Genomic DNA, 21,610 nt, shown 5'->3' with positions numbered 1-21,610 from the left:
TCACTGCCAGAAATTTAAGAAAAACAGTAAAAGCAAAACAGATATACAATATAAGCAGGGCCAGTATGACCTCGTGGTTTAGCTATAAACAATTACAAAGAGGAAGCTAAGAGGTAACAATAGAAAGGCTGTTTTCCAACTCTTCCAGGTGTGTCCTTGGCATCAGCATGGATTAAGATCCAACTGCTACCCGGGCAGACAGAGGAGGATGTCAAGAAAACAATCTCTTTTTAGCTGTTACCTGGTCTGGACCTCATAGTATATCTCATTATTTTATATGAAATGATACATCATACTATCAGGAACACCATGCAAGTACACACCAAAATCAAATGATAAAACATTTTTCTATTGTATTCACCCATATGACCAAAATTTTTAAGGGTCACAAAACATTCTATATGTGGATATGTCATAATTAGCCAGGAAAGTTAAGCTTTAACTTTTTGTTATAAGTGACCCTGTGAGTAAGATACCAGGCTCACTGCTTTCAGATTTTTCCCCCCAAATACTGGTGACCCAAGAATCTGAGGGCTTAGTCAAAAATACTTATCAGCTTTAGTACAACTGTGTTTATTTCAAAATTGTGTGCAATTATGAATTTTCAGTTTTATAAATTTTATTATGATTATTAAATACTGACCAGTTGTAAGTTATTCTTCTTCTTTGCAGTTTCTAATAAAATTGATGTTCTAGAGTGATATGTATATTTATCTTGTGGACTCAATTGTCTTATGCATGAGTATTCCATTCTCACCAGTTTAAAGGCTTATGGCTGTTTCCATTCTTTGGATTATTTTCTTGGTTTAAATTTTCGGGAATGGAATTACTGGGTGAATGGGTGTGATCACTTTTAAAGTTTAATGCATCTGTGATGACAAGAATTATTATTTGCAAGTTCTTGCTAATTCTGAAGATGAAAAGAGACATTTTGACTCATGTTGTAAAAGTTTACTTATCAGGCTGAATATTTTATTTACCAATCGTAACTATTTTTGTCTCTTAGGAATCATCTACTTCTGTTCTTTGCCCCCAAACGAAGGGATTATGGAAATATACTATCTTGGCTAAACTACACCTTTGGTTTTTCCTCTTCTCTGACTTTCCAAGAAAGGGTCAGAATTTGATTGTACAATTATACAGAATGATTCCAATTAACACTTGAGAGTTATATCATATTCTAAACAAAGCAGATTTTTTTTTTAAGATCATATTACAGCATTCTGGTACTTTTACTTCTTCTTCAGAGAAACAACTCCTAACTTAACAGAAATTATGCAAGCTTAATCTCAGGACCAGGGCTGCTATTCCACCAGAGCTATGCAATTTAGCCTCACTTCAGACTAATTTCCCACTTCATATTTATTTGTTTTTTGAATCAACATCATTTGTGAAACAGAACCTTCTCATGGCTTGGCTTACCTTGTCCATATCTATCAATGTTACAGGAATGTTTCTTCCAACTACCACCATCACTGTGCGACCACAGTTGTCTACACCTACAAACAGGAAATGCAGTCAGCACCCACAAACTTAGTCCAGGAGCATTGTTTGCTCTGTGCTATGCCTGCATCAAAAATATTCCAAACACATTTAAAAGGCTGGAGCCAGAGTGTTTCTTATAGATTTTTTACTGTACAGAAAACAATTTTTCTTTATTTTTACCTTTTAAAAATGCTAAAAATGTTGTAAGCTTTATGAAATTTTGATCACTGCTCTGACTTTAAGATAAGATCTCACTGGATGTGGTGGTGCCTGTGATCCCAGTTACTTGGGAAGCAGAGGTAGGATGATCACAGCCCAAGTCTGGGCTCAGGCGGAAGCATGAGACCCTATCCGAAAAATAAATGAAAGCAAAAATGGCTGAAGTGTGACTCGAGTAACAGAACAATTGCCAGGCAAGCAGAGGCCCTGATTTCAAACCTTAGTACTCAAAAAAAGGATATCTTAAAGATTTTATTTGAAATTAGGGACAACCTGTAATCTTTTTATAAACAGCATTTAAATATGAAAATTGACAAATAGAGTCTGAAAAAGAAAATATAATAGACAAAGAGTGGGAATGCAGGAAATGTCACTGTTTCTATTATATATTTATATAAAGACTAAATTCTGTAATAGCAATTATATACTACTTTTAGAAGAAGAAAAGAATTCTAAAAGAAAACGTTCACTAGGAAGAAATTATATTGTCAATGTAAGACTATAATTTGAAAATATTACAGGTTGAGATGTTATTTTTAAGATCCTGATGATGGACAAACTGTCTACATGAGCACAAAAACATTTTATTCATAGATAGAATGGAGGTAATTAAAGAAAAATGTAGCCTCAAGAAACATGCTGGGTTTTTTTTCTCCTAGTGAAAGAATTAATTACCATGCATTCTTAGGCTTACCTGTCTGGTATAAGGCTTTCAGAGATGCAATATCAGACAGATCCTCAGATCTTGCTTGACATAACCAGCGATTATAACTAGACAAATAAAGAATATAATCAACTCTTATAAATTAAGTTTGTAAACAGAATCCATTTTTAATATCTTTTCCTGACCCTAAATAACTGATGCTTCATTAAAATAAGGAAGCAGTTAAAGAGGCCATCTCACCATGCAGAATCTTATGTTATTGATAAAATAAACATATTAGTTAATGAGCCAAAGGTGTTCATACCACATGACTGAAAAAAATCCTTATGATCAAATGAAGACTATACAGATAAACAGTTAACATATTAAATATTCAAAATGACATTATTTAAAAATATTGTTCTCCTTTACTGCAAAATGCAAATAGAGAAAGCCTAAAACAATGTCAGATCTCCAAAACAGTTGTTCACTTATTCGACAAAGATTTTTTGGGTGCTTACTTTGTGATAGTTACTGAGACTATTACAGTGAATAGATAAGGGGGTTGCTGCCCTCAGGGAGTTCACTTTTCAGGGTAAAAACAGGTTAGGTGCTATACAGGTTATCTGGGACCACAGTAAACTAGGTAGTTTTATCTGGAAAGTCTGGCATATTTATTGGCTGGTTAAATAAAGTACATCACACAACTAAGGAAATGTAATTGGAAGTCTATTATGCACAGAATATAATCAGCAAGTGGCATACCTGCCAGTTTCACAGAAACTGGTATTGTTTATGAAAGACACAGTATTCTATTAGTTCTATAGATTGCCTTCTTAAAATTGGTAATTTGCCAATCTATGCAAATTGAAAAGTCAAAGACAATAGTTTTTCATTTTGGTTTAAAATGTAATTTGAAAGCCAAGAAAAACTGATGTTTTATAGTTTTCCCTAATTCATACACACGACTCCACATTTCAGTCATTTCCTGGATTTACACTAAATCTGCAATTCCATTGTTTTGTCTTTAAAATTTTTTTACTTTCTTGAACTGACACAAGTTGTATACATTTATATATATAAACTTGATTTTGAGATATACACACACACATTGTGGAATGGCTAAATCAAGCTAGTTAACGAATCTACTCACATACTTGTCATTCTTTTCTTTTTGTGTGGTGAGAACACTTTAAAAGCCTATTCAGCAATTTTCAAGCATATGAACATATGATACATTGTTATTAATTAGTCAGGCACCTCAGTACAATAAATTTCTTAAAATCATTCCTCCTAACCGAAATGTTGTACTCTTTGATAAACATCTCTCTCCAACCCCACTCCCCTACCTGGCCTCTGCAAATCACCATTTTATTCTCTGCTTCTATGGGTTCAACTTTTTTAGATTTCACATATGAGTGAATCATATGATATTTGTCTTTCTGTAATTAGTTTCTTTCACTTAACATAATGTCTTATATCTTTAGAATGAAGGTTAAAAGACAAAACATGTAAGTTAATACAACAAAAACAAAATGTGAGAGAGTAACAGTATAGAAGTTTATTTATTTTCTTAAGAATTCTACTCTTTTCTAGCTGTTTTATGATTAAGTCATCTTACAAGACTAAGCAGAAAACACATCTACATATACTGAATTAATGAATGAGTGATCCTAACACAAAACATACACAGTGACCCCTTAGCATCAAGGGGAAGTGGTTTAAGGACCAAAATGGTGAATGCTCAAGTTCCTTGTTTAAAATGGTGTAGTATACACATGTACCCCATGCACATCTTCTTGTACACTTTTAAACCATCAATTATTTACAATACAATGTAAATGCTATGAAGTTATTATACTGTATTTTAAAATTAGCATTATTTTTAGCTATTGCATTGTTATTTAAAATTTTTGTTGAACATTTTCTATACATGGTTGATTGAACCCACAAATGCAGAATTTGTGGATACAAAGAACTGATAATTAACAAGAATTTGGTAAATTCCTATTAATTTCTAAACTCTGTTCACGTATCCATTAGCTCTTTTTTCAAAGACTTATTGCATAAAAGCAATGCTTGCATCATAAAAGGGGTTCAAATTTTTTTTTTTTTTTGTGGTACTGGGGCTTGAACTCAGGGCTCTGTGCCTGCCAGATAGGCACTGTACAGCTTGAGCCATGTCTCCAGCCTGGGACTCAAATCTTTACTGAATGAAATAATGGGTGTGAATATTGTGCCAGGTATGTTGGGGACCTGAGATGAATAAAAAGACTCTTGGCTTCACAGAGTTTAAGGCTGAATATATTTAATGAGACACATATTAAAAAGATAATTTTGTAATAAGACAGAAATAGACAAGCAAGCCAACAGAAGTGTAGATATTCTTATCAATCAAATGTGTATTCTGAGAAGAGGACCGGTGGGGGTTGAGGGACAGGTTAAGGAGGAATGGAGACAAGTGTCAGATAATTCTGTAGAAATAACTACTTCTTTCTTTGTATCCCAAAATTTCAACCCTTTTCAGTACTCTACCACTTGAGCCACACCCCTGGCCCCTTTGCTTTAGTTATTTGTGAGACAGGGTCTCAAATTTATGCTCAGATTGGCTTGAACAATGATTGTCCTATTTGTGCCTTCCATGTGACAGGCCACAGCTTTTTTATTGGTTGAGAAGGGGTATTTTATTTTATTGGTTGAAATGGGAGCTTTTTGCTCAGGCTGGCCTTGAACCACAATTCTCTTGCTCTTTGCCTCCCAAATAGGTAGGATTACAAGTGTGAGCCATTGTGCCCAGCCATAATTAACTATTTTTAACGCAATCGTAAATTCCCCCAAACCTACCACCTAAAACAAAAACTAGCACCTTCACAATTGCCTACATCTCATCACAGTTTTGTTCTCCTCCAAGTCTAACCCCTTCTTCTTCCAATATCATGTAGAATCTCAGGTTTATTATTTCTTTGCTTTCCTTTTTATATTGTTTTAGTTAATGTAATAAATCATCTTTTAGTGACTTGTAACTCTTTCAAAAGGTTTATGCTGCATGTAATCTTTTGGGTTTTACTCTAGACATTTCATATTGCTAGCATTCACCTAACGCCCTGGGTTTCAATGTTGCACATTAATTTGGACTATAATATATGATGTATTCCTCCTATAGCAAGATGCAATCCTTTTTCATCCACTCTCTCACTGGTGGGCACCTGGGCTGTTCCCAGGTTTTTGATGTTGTGAACAGTGCTTCAACTCCTTGTCTTACATGCCTTTTGGTACATGTGCTTGATTTCTCTTGAGATACCTACGAAGGACAGTGCTAGATTTTAGGGTGTGTTCAGTTTTAGGAAAAAAAGCCAAATCTTTTTCAGAAGCACTGCACCTGTTTATACTGCTGTACTCAGTGAATGAGATCCTGTGAATCCAGGTCCTCTTTCATGCTTGATTTTACCAGGTGTTTTAACTTTTTCCAACCAGTTAGGTTTAAAATGGCATCTCATTTCTCGGGTTACTATTGAGACTAAAATCTTGTTTGCTTTTTCCTAGTCTGTGAGAAGACTGTCCGTAAAGCTCACCTGTTTTTTTCTATCATTCTGTTTGTTCTTTTCTTATTGATTTGTAGTTCTTTACACATTTTTGGCACCCATCACTTGCCAGTTGTGTGTATTAAGAACACCTGCTCCTATTCTTTAACTTTCTTTTCCCTTTCTTTAAATTTCTTGGCTCCACTTTCTAAAGTTCTTAATTTTAATATATTTAAAACTACTTCTTTTTGTATAGTCAATGCTTTCTATGTTTGTCTAAAAATTTCTCTAACTTCACTGGTGGAGTGGATCAAGTGGTAGGAGTGCTTGCATAGCAAGCGTGAGGCCCTGTGTTCAAACCTCAGCACCACCAAAAAAAAAAGAAGAGAAAAAATTTCTCTAGCTTCTGTCATTTTAATTCTTTTCTCCTGTGCTGGAATGAAACGCAGGTCCTCATAAATGTTAGGCAAACACTGTACCACTGAGCCATACCCCCAATTCTGAGCTTCCATTTTTAAGTTCTTAATCCGTTTTTCATTTTAGGTTCTTAATTCATCTAAAATTCATTTTAATTCATAGTATAAGCCCTGCAATAGTATAAACTTACATGTTTTTTAATCTTGATCAGTGATTTAATAACTTGAGATCATCCATGGATAGATTTTGATTGGCAAAATGTACACGAACAGGTTTATGGAGAAAAAGTTTCTAGATCATGTGTGATTCTTGAAGGGTTCATGACTTTAAAAGGCTTGAATCACTGCTGAGATACTGGCTGTGCTGGATTCTAAGAACCTTAAGGTGAATTTCAGTGCAAGTATGACTGTAACAACCACCATATTTCTTCTTTATTCTGGTTAAGTCTTCTCCATTCCCACTACAGTTTGTGCAAATTTGATTATCTAGTCACTTTTTTTTCTTTGTTTGTTGTAAATCAGTAGTTGGGAGGATGGAGTAAAAGAAAGATGTTATTCTTATCTCCTCACTAAAAAGAAAGACAATGCTTTCCTTTTTTTTTTTTCCCATCTAAACTTCATTACAAAAAGAATATTTTAGATTTTGAATTATATCTCCTAAAAACCCACACCTCATTTTTTGCCGAGGCCAGCCTCTGCCTGTAATCCTCCTACTGCTTCTTCCCAAGTAGCTGGGATTATAGGTGTGCAACCACCATATCCAGCCTGAGATTAAAAAATTTAACATTTGTTCAACTTGATTTACTAACAAAGAAAATCAAACTCAATGTGTGAAAATAAAGCCTGGCTTAGAAAAAGCAAGAGAAATAACTTAAATATATCCTTTAATCTCAAACATGGTAGTGTATACAAAACAGATGACTTACAGCTCAGTTATATAAATGCCAAAATATTCAGTTATCAATTCAATTACTTTTTGGGTTTAGACTCTTTTATGTTTTAAAAACTTATTAAGGACCTTAAAAGCCCTTTGTTTGTCAGTTATAGTTGCTAATATTTACCATATTAGAAATTAAAACAGAAATTTAAAAAGTATTTACTTATTAATTTAAAAACAAGAAATGTATTATGAGAACATAACTTTTTTTAAATGAAAAAAAGCTGTGTTTAAAAACTCTTTTAGTTTTGCAAATCTCTTTACTTTCTGCTTCTGCATTTGATGTACTGCGGTATCACGTTAAGTAGCCTCCAGAAAACTTCACTGGATACTGTGAGAGAACGAAAGGGAAAATAAGTCTTAGGAACATGAACATGGTTTTGCCTCACAGGCCTTCTGAAAGGGTACCAGGTTCTCCACACCATGCTTTTGGGAAGCACTGTTATCACTGTTAAAGTACAGTTAAAGTACCAGGTAAAAGTACACTGTTAAAGTACCAGGTTCCCCACACCATGCTTTTGGGAAGCACTGTTATCACTGTTAAAGTACAGTAAGGAGACCATTGGTGAGGGAACGTTTCTGAACTAGGAAGCTTTACATAGCCACAATGATATTTTACTATCAAGCTTTCCTTTGAGAAAAAAACAACTAAACTAAGTTTCAGACAATCACAAACAGCCAAGTAACTGGATCTTACCCAAATAAGGCAAATGCCTAGTTTTAAGTCAATCACATAATTTGCTTTGCTTCCACATTCTAAAAGCCTGCTGCTCATACTGCTAGAGCAAAGCTTGCCGAACCATTCTTGATTTTGTATGTTGCCTGAATTATGAATCCTTCTTTCCTCAAATGAACTGTTAAATTTATTTTGTCTAAAGTGTTTCTTTTAACAGCACTCTGAAGTACTCTGCATAAGATAAGACCTCATCTTCAATCATAACAGAAGCAGGGCACATAAATACAAATCAGAAAATCTTCTGATTCAGGTATGGCTTATTCTTCAAGGGAACTGAATGACAGTCAGCCTGTTTCTTGCTGTAGGTTTTGGGAGCCACAGCTATGTTGCATCCAAGTGCTAACTGGATGTGCACAATACCCTGACTATAGTCCAGGATATCTGCCTCAAAATTTCTCAGTACCTCTAATATCTGAAGGTGGCATGGCTCACTTGAACTTCCAGAAGATAGGGAATACCTTATGTAAGTCTGTATCAGGTAGAATATGTGACCAGTGTTTCCTGAACCAAATTGAAAAAGTCATTGTGTAATATATTTGGCTGTCCAGATCAAGGCTTTCCACCAGTACAAAGGAATTGTTTTATACACTGTATTTATATTCCTTCCTCAAATCTACCCCTTTTCTAATGACTCCCTTGCAGAAAGTACGTACTTAAGAAATACATTTTAAGCTTATCCTACATAAAGGACACAAAGGAGTCATCTATAAAATTTAGAAGGAAGATTCCTGAGCTGTTCCCAGGCTCACAGATTTTAAACAAGTGCTCCTAGTGATTTTAATGCTGACATATTGTGATCCCCACTTTCACAAACTGTACCAGGTGATCACCAAAGTTCCTTGCAACTATAAGTACTGTTAGAGACCACAGAGCAGTGGTTTAAAAGTATGGCTGCAGAACTCCAAAGAGGACCAGGAAACTACTGGGTGTTGTAAAATCAAAATTACTTTCATAACAATACTAACACAGTATTTGCTTTTTGTGCTGACATTTGCACTGATGGTACAAAAACAACTGTAGGTAAAAATGGCTGCTATCAGCCTTGGCATCAGTCATGGCAGCAGCACCAAACTGTAGTAGCAGTTATAGGGGAAGAAAGACATGAAGAATGTCTTTGAGGAAGAAATATAAAATATTAATTTTATTAAATCAATCCTTGAGAATACATTTTTTAAGAATAATGTGACAAAATGAGAAGATCACAAAGTACTTCTAGATACTGAGGTCTAATGTGGTTTTCTGAACTGTCGGCTGAACTACAACTTATTCCATCAGTTTCGAATGCTGATAGGAGAATTTAGCTGTCTTCTACTAAGTCAAACATGAAAAAAGATTTCCAAGATTTTAAAAGATACAAGAGTGCTATTCTAATTAAAAATCAGCTATCCTTTGAAAAAACTACGATGGGTTATTTTTAAATGAATTAGTAAATAATTTCTATTATGGCAATAGATATAAACCCATGTAAACAAAAGCTCTTTGAAGTTCTTAACAATTTTTAACAGTGCAAAGGGAATCTGAGACTAAGAAGTTTGAGAACCACTAGTAATATACAAACCATGATGTGAACATGTAGAAACATCTATTGATAGATACATGGATATTATCAGTCATGTGAGGGGAAGCCTAGCCACTATATCCAAAGAAAAATGTCTACCAGGTGATTCTTACACCCAGTCAAGTTTAGAAACCAGTAAGGCTATCATTTGATTGTGACTTCATCCTTTGGAAAAGCTGTTTGTTGGTGCCCCCTAGTGAAAAATTTGTTTTTAAAAAAATAAAATCAGAAAAAAGTAAAAACCTGGAACTGAGGAGACTCAAAGGACTCTAGAGATTATCTAGTCAAACCCATTTTATAACTGGAGACTGACAACATCCAAACATCATTAGAAAACAGTAGAATGGATGCATGTAGTGTTTTGGTTAAGTACAGAGTATAAAAAGAGCATACAGGAGGAAACATCTATTCCACACTTGAAAGATAAATTCCCAGAGGTTTCTTAACTGAAACCTGGAGAACGGATAGGACTGCAGGATGTGAATATTCCAGCCAAAAGGGATGGGAAATACCAAAGCTCACAGGGAAAACAGACCATGACTTGTCCAGTACTGAAGAGAATAGCAGCGACCAATTTTTAAGCTTGACAATATCAGGCACTATGCTAAACTTGCTACAATATCTCTTTTTAAAATTTTTTATTAGGATATATTCATTATATGGGGAGGTTCATAGTGACAATTCCAATTAGATTTATATTGTAAATTAGTTACACTACTCCACTGTCTCTCCCCCTCAGCCCCTCCCCCACTTAAAGCAATTGCAAGAAGTTTCTTAGTTCTGCTTCACATAGTTATATGAAGTCCATCTACTATATACCGTCACCTTAATCACCTTCCTTCATCCTCCCTCCTCCTACTAGTACCCCCTCCACACACATTGTACCTATTTTAAAGTCTTGGTTTCGTTATTAATATTTAAGTTGATGTTCAAAGGGGTGTCTCAATGTATGCCCACTGTGAGTGTACTTTACTTTGGTCCATTTAACCCCTTCCATTATTCTCCCTTACCCCTTCACCTCCCACCCCCCCTTTCCAACAGCTTTCAATACACATCCTCATATCCTCTACCTTCAGATCTTATGGTCTACAACATTACTGATGCTGTATCATTCTCTTTTCCTCTCCCTTTTTCCTTAGTTCCATACTGTAGTTCCACTGTTACATACATGTTCTACATCTGAGTTTATATATGACCATGCTTGTTTTTGTGTACATATTTAAAACTCACAGCCCTAGGAGATGTTACCCATTTAAAAGCCCTATAAGGTAATGGAGAGTAGCCATTTATAGTTTATTTTTTCTTTAAAATATTTGGAAAAGCAGCTCCTTTCCTAAGACTGTTAATTTTTGGAAAAGCATAACCAAAAGTATAAAAGCTGCAACTCTGGTTTTAGGAGGATTTATTCGGAACTGCTTTAGAAGAACTTGGAAAAAAACAGAATGGGTCAGGTGTTTGTGAAGTCCTTGGGATAAGCTGGGGAGAAATATAACTTTTAAATTGAATAAAACTTTAATTGCACTAGTTATAAACACAGTAAAAACCTGTAACCACATTTCCCTAATTTTTATCTTTAGAATATAACCTCACATGGAGTCATGGCAATTAGAGTAGACAGGGCAGGAATTCTGAAAGTAGGCATGCATCTGAATACTGGCTTCACCACACATTAACTGTGACCACTGAAGAGTGATTCAACTTTCAGTTCTGCATTCACAAAATGGGGACACTATTTTCCTCACTGATTGTCATGAAGAACAAATGAGAACACACAATGTATGTATATAAATCATTCAGCAGATGTCAGGTCCCTTTTTTGTTTTTCATCTCCTAATGTGTCTAACAGTCCAAAGAGGTTTGTCTTACTTTCTTTGATGCTGCTTCTGTAGAGCTGCCTCAGACAGTTGTCCCTGAAGGATCAGTTTTCTTTGCTTATCAATATCTCCTTCCATTCGAGCAAAAGCATGAGAGCCAATGAAAGAAATATCAACTCCCAAGCCTTCACCCTCCTCTTCTTGGTTGTCTGCAACAAAAATACTAGTATCAACAGAAAGCTAATGACAAAACCAAATAGTAATAAAACAGACTGAGTGCTGCAGCAGGAATGAATGAGGTAACTCAAAAGAACTGGAGTTAAGGTTAGTTTTTGAGAATGAAACTGAAACAATATTTAGGAATTTGTAGAACTGAAATAATGAAAGACACGTGTGACAAGTTTTCAAAATATGAACTCAAACTAAGATAAACCAGGTGTAACCTTAGGAAAAAAGAAGTGGAGTGAAACTATAAGCAGAAAGACTAAAGTAATCAGACTGTATATGGGTTTAAAGACAACCCATGGCAAATCAATTAACAAAAGTACACAGAACAAATGCTTGGGACCATTTATTTAGCACTGTTTAAGGAGGGAGCATTTGACTGATTGGCACCTAAACTCCAGCCTTTGTCAGATAAGGCCCTAAGGAAGATGGACAGACAGTCAGGGATCACGGTTATGATCCACGTTCATTAAGAAGTATTTCCATTGTAAATTAATTGTCATCCTGGTTTTCTATACTGCTCATACTAACATAATCACTTTGTGTGTAAGAACAGATCATTTCTTAAGTGTGAAGGCCACTGCCTTGATAGACCTGTTAACAACAAAAAACAGACACAGAAGAACAAAGCCTGGACCATGGAGAACTTTTAAGGAAATACTACCACTTGAACACAGCCTGGTAGACATGTCTACTTCACTGCTACTCAAATTATAACAGGCCAACAGCTTGGAAGGGCTGGTTTTCATTAAAAATTGCCCATGAATGAATTTTTCCTCAACTCCTCAAGCAAAGACACATATACACATGCACACTATTCTAATTGAACATATTTATGAACACTAAGACTCATAAGAACATTTTCTGAGCTATAACTACAAATCAAGCCTTGTTCACAGGGTACCTTTTGGCTAACAAGTTGGTCTTACCTGATGCCCAGAATTGCCACTTCAAATTGTTTTTGCTGTTTGTTACTCCTTGTTACATTAAATGTATTTCACAGAGGAAAAATTATATACTGTAGTGGTGGCAGCAAGCACGAGGACTTCCTAGTATCTCTGGCATTATTTCAAAGATCTCTACTGGAGGTTCCCCATGGTTTAGGGCTACCTTCCCAGCAAGGCTTGCCACACAAACATTTCCTGATCTCAGGCTATTTATAATTCCCTCAACTTGACATATGTTTGTCTATTGATAATAGTAATATTTTAACTTGGTGCTCATTTTTTTCCTTTTTTGGCAGCATTGGGGATTGAGCTTAGGACTTTGAACTTAGGCAAGAGTGTTACCAGTTGAGCCACACCCCTGTTTCTTTTGCTTCTAGTTTGTTTTTCAGACAGTCTCTAGCTATCTTTGTCTGAGCTGACCTCTAGCCATGATCCTTCTCTTTCTGTTTCCTGAATAGCTGGGATTACAGGCACGTAACCACTCCCGGCCCACTTGGTGCTTACTTTTCAAAGAAGTTTCACAATAGGAATTTCACAATAATTCCCTAAGCTTCTAGATTTCAAGATCAGGTGGAAGTGTGTGAGGCGTGTCTCCACAGAAGGAATTTAGGACCTTATACACACATAGATGTGAAAATTGGTATAGCTTCATACTGATCAGATTCAAAAGGGCTCACATCCTAACACATTCTTCAACCTAACACTACTTCAACCTACATTAATATAGAACCTAAAGAAATAAAATGAATGGTTGTATTATTATTGTCTTACTACTTAATGTTACAAATGGCTTTTAGAGGATGCTGTTGAAGCTGCTTAAAATTTCAGATGACAATATACTTGACTACTGCCTCAATGGTGTCCTGCATGAGACTATAAACTTCATTTGCTGACGGATGTTGTTATATCCACTTCTGAATTTCCACTGTCTAACACAGACTTGTCATGATATCTGTCTACCTATTTACCTACCTACAGACTATAATGGCTCATAATTTGAAGACTAAATCTTGGTAAGAATAGCACTCTCACTTCTAAACTGGGTCTTGATCACAGAGTTATGCTAAGGTCAAGGTGACTGGTATTTCAATACCTTAGCTTCCTTCAAACCAATTTTAAGAAAGGTAGGACTCTAGAACTCACCCTCAGGAGCACCGGGTTTCTCACTGATTCTAATCTGCCGTTCAGGCACCACAGGCTCTCCTTCTGCATTTCCAATATCTGAAGGTAGGTATGGCAATGATCGACTCTCCTCCTTTAATGACCTTGGGAAGTATAGAGGTAGCAGCTTTTGGTAAGTAGCCTGTGTCAGAAAAGGAAGGCATTCTGTGAAAAATAATGCAGGAATGAAGCAGCCTGAGCAGGGCTTAGTGCTGTCAACACATTATGAGGAATAAAGACCTTACTGCTTCAAGGCTCAGACTGCATGCTGTCTGGTACCTTCAATCACTTCTGGTGTTAAAGATCAGGAAGCTGCTAGCTAGCAAAGTGAAATGAGATGCCAACCCTGGCCCACTCACAGAACCTGGAATGCATAGGTCCCGCCACTCCTGCCCCAGTCCTACCTTTGCTTGCTAGAAATACCTGTCTTTCAAGACTCAGCTCAGATGCCATTAGCCTCCACTGGTCCCAGGTTTGGTTCTCAAATTTTGTTTTGTTTAACATTTCTAACTATTTGTGAGGGATTTCTATTTCATGACTTTTATTCTTTCTTAGAAGTTTTTCAAAGAACAAGGATAAATTTTATGTCTTTTTTTTTTTTTTTTCGTGGTACTGGGGTTTGAACTCAGGGCTTTATGCTTGCCATGTAGCACTCTACTGCTTGAGTCACACCTCTGGCTAAAATTTTACTTTTTAAGTAAAAGACAGAATACAGCTTATTCTATTTTATAACTTCCATATGAGTTGGTCCACTGAATTCATTTATAAACTCATGGTAGTTTACAGGCATTTAGTGTTCTTATTTGTCCTATATCTTGAAATAGTTTGCTTTTCATCATCCTAGGAATTATTTTATCATTATTCAATATTATTCATCAATTATTTTAAATGATACTAAAAAAACTAAATTAAAACAGTGAGAAAACAAAGGAATAATGGAAATGCCTAGAACAATGAATACATCAAAGAAACCATTGTCCTTTGATTTTCTTATTGGGTTGCACACAGGTCTGAAACATCTTCTAAGCAGGTATATAAAACTGGAGAGGAAAATTTTAGTCCCCCCAACCAAAAAAAAAAAAAAAAAAAAACAGGTATCACTTATGTATCATATCACTTACATATCATAACCCTTTGAAAATACAGAATTCAGTGGTTGTTAACTTATTCGTAAAGCTGTAAGATCACCGCCACTGTCTAATTCCACACCACTTTCATCAACCCCAACCCATCAGTTATCATTCCTTAGTACTCCTTCCCTGGTCCCTGGATGCTACCAATATTCCTGTCTCTATGGTCTGGGAATTTTGTCAAAATGGAATACAATTTGTGGCCTTTGTATTGGGTTTCTTTCATTTAGCATGTTTTACAGGTTCACCTTGTTGTATCATCAATACTTTAGTCCTTTTGTATGGATGAATAAAATATTTTATTATAACTACATTTTGATTTTTTTATATACATACAGATGTATATACTGCATTTTAAAATTTTTTCAACTCAAATTTGAGTTGTTTCTACTTTTTGCCTTTTATGAATAATGCTGCCATGAATATTCATCTAGAAATTTTTGTGTGGACATGCTTTTAATTGTTTGTACCTCAGAGTGAAATCTGCTGCACTGTATGGTAACTCTATGTTTAACTTCTTAAGGAACTGGCAGACTGTCGTCCCAATGTGCAGCGGCATCTCACTGTTATTTGTGTCTCTGTAATGGTCAAAGTCATGGAGCATCTTATACTGTTTACTGGTCATCTGTGTATCTTCTTTGAAGCAACGTGTAATCCCATGTTTTGTTTTTCCCTATTCTCTGTATTTTGTGATATTTTCACATCTTAAAAAGCTTCCTGGCTAGGAAAGACTGCTACTTCTAGCACCAGCTAATTCCTAAAGACGGCAAACAACTTACTTCAGAATACATCTTGTCTGTGCAAACTAACCAACCCTATTCCTATTTTTTCCTTCCTTATTTTACCAAGGTCCCAAGAGGTTAAGTAACTTGCTCAAGCATATAAAACTGAGAAATACTAGAAACTGAGTTGAGCAGAGCACAGTAAGGGTAAATAAAGCTGTATAAAAATAAAGACCCGATTTTTTAAAAATGACTGAATTCAACTGAAACATACTAGACCTAATTATGCACAATAAACCAGAGAAACCTCACACTCAGCTCCAAGCTAGGCTGTCATCTATTTCTAGGTCAGGCAGACACCAAAACTTCCCCAGCACAGCAGCAGTTTTCCAGCAATGCTGTACTCAGGTTCCAAAGTCACACCTTGAGTGCTAACGCAAGCAGAAATGCGTTTGGCAAGATTTCACTTATAGTGACACCAGCTAAGCAGTAAAGTTATGAGTAAAACGTTCCTTTTTGACTTTTTTTAGTTCCTAAAATAAATTTTTTTCAATGAATAAGTTTAAGTCTCCCTGTGAAAAACATACATAGATAACTAGGCCTTGTCTGCTAGAAATTTGCTAATAGACAATGATGAGACAAAAGCAAACACAGGTGAAAATAAGATTTAAACAATGCAAATGGGCAAAAATGCAATGGGCAAAATACCTCTTCAAGTTCAGAGACAGCAAATACTACTTTTTCAATGGTTTCCCCATGAATCTCTAGGAATCTCCTTACAGTACCTGAGGAAGAGAATGAAAGAGTATTCAGTAAGAAATTGATGTGTAAAGAAAAATCAAATTCTTGAATGTTTTAATTTTGAAGTGGAGCACTCCTCATTTTATTCAGGCCTCTGTTCAATGACCCTTATCAGAGAAGCCAGCCCAGGCTACTACCTTTTAGAAAGTCTCCCTTCTGTCCTGTTTTCCTCCAGAGCAATTATTAGACATTTTACAGGAGTGCCTTGTTTATGTCATGTCTTCTCTCCCCTCAGGACTCATCCACCAGCTTGACAGTTCACAAAAGCAGAAGCTTTATTATACTTACTGCTCTATTTCCAGAACATGTAACAGTGACTAGTCATAGAAGACTTCAAATCACTCTCCCTTGTTCAGCATATACCTCTTATTCCCTAGGACATCTTTCTTATAACCCAGCACAGTATCTTTCCATTCCTTCAGTTACAGCACTGCATGCCCTACACAGCATTCATCCCCTCACAAAAACACACAAAACCAAAATGAAATTTTTTTTCTCAATCTCTACATTATCTTGACTGTAATTCCTCTTAACAAGAGGAATTAACAATTCCTAACTTACTTCAGAGCTTTTTTTTTTATGCTCACACCCTCACCTTTTAAAAATGTCCTTGGGGGTTCTGCCTGCAACACTTTTTCTTTGCTTGATCATTAGCTCACTAACTTGCAGAATGGGTTTTATGCCATCAAATCTTTATATATATTGTTTTCTGAACAAACGATCTGAATTATCTCTTGGGCATATCTGCCCAGACAATCTACAGAGAGCTCAAACTCGCTATGTTTAAAACTGACCCCAAGAGGCCCAAATCCTGATCTTCCTTTTTCTCCCTTGCCTTCTTTATCTCAGTTACATATCAACATCCAACCAGTCACCCACGCTTGAATTCTGAATTTGCTTTGACACTTTCTCATTTCTTCCTTTATTTTCAAGTGGTTCCCATAATCTGTTTCATTTCCAAGTGTGCATATTCTTGTTGCTTGAGCTATCTTCTTATGTACCTTCCTGTTGAATACCTGTAACGAATTATTCTGCACTGCTTATAGATTAAGATTCAAAGTCCCTACCATGACTCTCCACACTCTGATCCCAACTGATCACTTACCCACTCTATTGATTAGTCCTATTTCCAGTCATTTTCCCTACATATTATGCTTTAGCCAAATCTGACTCTGTTGTACTCAAAAACATGTTTTTTAAAAAAAAATCAGAATACCACTGAGCCACATCATTCTTTTCTCTTAGTAAACCCTCATTTTTCAAGACCCAATCCAAAACTATCTCCTTTGTGCAGAACTCCATCCTTCCCTGTGCTCCTCCTATACAGATCACCTTTATTTATATTGGTTTAAGGTAGATTTAGGAGTTTTCAAATTTACAATGAGTGGATTGGGACATAACCCAATCATAAGTCAAGAAGCATGTATAATCTTTTGAACTTCCTTCTGTTGGTAAAATTCCTACAGCATTTTATAGCTAGACTGTAGGCTTTTTGAAGATCAAGTATATTTTACATCAATAATACATTAATTAAGCCCTAGCAGACCTTAAGGATGTGACATGTAATCAGTCAAAAGTAACTAGAACTAAATTAACAATTTAATGGCTATATGCATATTATCTGCCTTGGTCAACACGGTATTTCAAGAATCTTATAGAGCAGACCCACTTGTTGAAGGATCAAATATACATTTGTAACTCTCCCTCTGTTACCTAACAAATTTATTTTTCATTTCTCCTTCTATTCTGCTTTAATACTTTTTTCTTACAAACTGAACTTTCCAAAAGGGATTTTCTTTTATCCTGTTATTTTTACATTAAAATTTAATATTTAAAAGTTCTCAGCATACAACTGGTATTTCCTTTGGAAGATAAAATACAATGCCAAATAGTAACCAAACCTAATTCCTTCACAACAGAGTTCATTTAGAAAAGTAATTCTGTCAAGAGGGAATAACAAGATTGATCTCATGACTCTAAAGTTCAAGTTCTAACTACTGGCCCATACTGCTCCTTTCAGTTTCTTCTGTGTGCTATTCTCTGCAACCAATCAAAATGTCATGTCCTAACACTGAGGGAGTGAATACTCTTTAAATGGTGAGAATGACATCTGGGACTTAAAATCTCCCACATGGAAACACAATGAGGACAAAGACCTTCATCTTTTTTCTTACCACTGTATCTTCTTGTATACAGCACAGAGCCTAGCACATAGTAGTCACTCAAATTTTTGATGAATGAGTAAATAACCTGATAAATTTATTTCAATGTGGATGTTTCTTTAGGCTTTTTCTGGAGAAGAAATGAACTGCACATGAACTAAGAAAAAAAAGATAAAAAGTCTTGATACATCTATCAAGAAGATACTACTTAGGTTTTCAAATGAAATAGATTCTGTTAATAGTTTAATAAATAAGAAAGATTTTGATACTAAGGACTTAAGAGTTACATCATTAGATTTATTCCTGGCCCATATATGCTACAAATATGCATAAGCTATTTGTTTTTCAAATGTTTGAGAAAGTATTCAAGCAAAGTGCATGGTTATTTCTGTATTTTTAAAAATGAGATGCTATTGTTTAACTATTATATTTCAGATGTAATAAAGTCAAATGGGCCTTACCCAATATAAATTAATTTGCCTACCTTAAGAGCTATATACTTCCTTTTTGCCCATTAAATTTCCACAGATTGCTTTATTAAAGTCCCCTATTCCCACTACTGATCTTTATTTGCTATTCTAAATTACTCCCAAAGTTGAGGATGGGGTATCATTAGCCAGTGAAAGAATGCTGTGGGACCCTTTATTCGGAACAATGTACATAAATAGGAATTTGCATGCTATTTCAAGAGATCATGCAGCTTCTACATGAATATTCCTAGTGAAAAAGAAATTCACTACAGTACTTTTGTTACAAACAGTTCTATATCAAATGGGACTAAAATCCCTTGTAACTAGGCCTTAGATCTTGCTTGTTAGCTGGCATTCTTGTCTATAAGCCTTACAAAAACCTGTAAACTTTCATAAATTCTGTATTTATGAACATGATTCTGGAAAAAGGGTCCACAGTGTTCTTTCCCTGAGAGTTCAATGTTGTTTATGATGATACCCCATACCTGCAAAGAACCACTGCTCAAAAAATGCAACACAGATTGAGGCCATGTTGAGCCCCTGTCAGGTATTTGAAGTCAGGCATCATATTTATTAAAAGCATGTTCTTTTAACTAAAAGCATTAATGTTTCGAGCTATTTGCCCTCTAGTTTTTCAGTGTCTCATAAGCTGTGATATGCAGAACTATACAGAAGACTCAAAATGTGGTCTGAACTTGTACATAATACACTGTTACCACAGACTGCTGAGTTCAGTACCATTATTTTTTTCTTTGGTGCTGGGGATTGAGTCCCAGCATCATGTATTCTAAGCACACATTCTACCACTGAACTACAGCCCAGCCCAACATTGTATTTTCATATCACATGTATAACATTTTGGTTCAGAATGATTGGACCCAGTCTTTTAAAACCCAAATGCAGAGATCTATATGCAACTAGCACAAATGAAATGTGCTGTCTAAAATGCAAAGTGCTACACAAATATGACATTTCTATGAAAACTGTTTTGACTGCTTTGATGCAACTTGTTAAGATTATTCTGAATTCTGATTCTTCTACCCAACAGGAGAACCCAGTAGGCCATACTTCCTAGTTTGGAATCACTTTCAAATTTAATAAGCAAGACTTCTAAGCCACAATTAAAATAGATAAAAATATCAACCTGAGAAAGTAAATTGCGAGCTCTGCAATCTGTCAACAGAAACTTCCCTCCAGGGTGACAAAGTCAATTAATCAATGAATCTTCTTTGGCTGCAACTATTTATCTAGTGATCCAAAAATTTTAAAGACTTGATTTATATTTAGCATCTCAATATTACTTACGAAGTGCTATGTGTGTTGCATCTTCTAGAGGATAACCTCGTTTTGCAGAATTGATGACACAGAATCCAACAGAAGACATTGACTGCTCTCTGCAATCAAACAAGATACACAAAAGTTGCACTACAAACATATATGATACATACATAATACATAATTAATTTGAAAATACAAATGAACTTCTCATTCCCAGTCTCTCAACAAATTTACTTTAACAGTTAACCCAATTACAGTATTTGATAACTTTATTAGTATATAACTTAATTACACTCCTTGGAGGATAAATTATATCTATCTGGGATATCTATCTATCTATCTATCTATCTATCATCTAGCTATAAAAAGAGAGGAAGAGAGAAACATGAAAGATTTAATAATAGGAATAGGTTAAATTCTCAAGTCAACTGTTATTTGTCCTGTTTATATATTAGTAATTTTATCCTCAACGACTCCTAAAAGATCTAAGTCCCTCAAAATTTGATTGCTATAGTTAGGTTTCATCTTCAAAGTCAGGGCCCTTAACACTGTATGGAGCACTGTGTGCAGGAAATGAGCAGACCGTACTTTGCCAGCTGAAGCGCATTTCTGTAGCAGCTGTATAGGGAACTCTCAGCTGCAGTGCGATAGCGGCTCTTGTACTTAGGGCCCACAGTGTGAATGATGAACCGGGCAGCTAGATTAAATCCTTTTGTTAATTTTGCTTCACCTGTTCGGCAACCTGGAACAAAGGAAACGTCCGTAAATCTGAAAGTATTAGGAAAAAGCAAAAACTCCAAGCATAAAACAGAGAAAGTGTTAAGAACTTTGAGACATTTCAGTTAAAAATATGAACTGAACACAAGTATTCATCTTTCTTCCTTTTCTTTTCAAAATGATGGTGAAAGAAAAAGGTACAAAGAAAATGGGAGGGTCATGAAGCAGAGAAGCATTATCAGCGTTTTGGAAGGCAGAAAGTCAGTGGATTAGGGATAACTGATTTAGCAAGAAGAGAAAATTGCTTGTAGAAATGGGTAAGCAATGTGAAGCAAGCTGGTCTGTACTGAAAGGCAATGATATCAGATTCAGAACAGACTGCTTTGATTCAAATCCTGAGTCCACAGGATCCTGTTGTGTCACTGTGGTGGACACTTGCCCTCACCATGCTTTGATTTCCTACTTAAGGAAGATAATGCTAGTAACTTTCTCAGGATTAAATGAATGAATATATGCCAGTGGACACTGCATTAGCTATTATGGTTGTTGTGATTTCTGGAGAACACTAGAAAGGTTCAAAAACTGCAGGTCCTAAGTACTTCTACAGGTTATGCTGTGAAGTGGGACTGAAAAGGGAGGGCTAGGGTTACAAGTTTGTATAAAATCAG

At 35.6% G+C, this 21,610-nt stretch overlaps 1 protein-coding gene across 6 annotated transcripts in view; it reads right to left on the bottom strand.

Annotated features, from left to right (window-relative positions):
• Gdap2 (ganglioside induced differentiation associated protein 2) overlaps positions 1–21,610 on the bottom strand; it is a 61,062-nt gene that overhangs the window by 15,047 nt on the left and 24,405 nt on the right. For all 6 annotated transcript variants that reach the window (XR_012439882.1, XM_074050663.1, XM_074050662.1 and 3 more), the window contains 7 exons: positions 20,814–20,967; positions 20,253–20,341; positions 16,223–16,299; positions 13,645–13,804; positions 11,382–11,538; positions 2,399–2,475; positions 1,423–1,499 (listed from right to left, as the gene is read on the bottom strand). Coding sequence is in view for 5 of the 6 variants with exons in the window: in XM_074050663.1 (XP_073906764.1) it covers positions 1,423–1,499; positions 2,399–2,475; positions 11,382–11,538; positions 13,645–13,804; positions 16,223–16,299; positions 20,253–20,341; positions 20,814–20,967 (791 nt within the window). In the remaining variant the exon portion in view is untranslated. The remainder of the gene's footprint in view (positions 1–1,422; positions 1,500–2,398; positions 2,476–11,381; positions 11,539–13,644; positions 13,805–16,222; positions 16,300–20,252; positions 20,342–20,813; positions 20,968–21,610) is intronic.

Source organism: Castor canadensis, chromosome 12 (assembly GCF_047511655.1).
Source record: "Castor canadensis chromosome 12, mCasCan1.hap1v2, whole genome shotgun sequence".
Classification (NCBI taxonomy): domain Eukaryota; kingdom Metazoa; phylum Chordata; class Mammalia; order Rodentia; family Castoridae; genus Castor; species Castor canadensis.
Note: the sequence above shows the minus strand (reverse complement) of the source record. Positions and strands in the feature narration are given on the sequence as shown.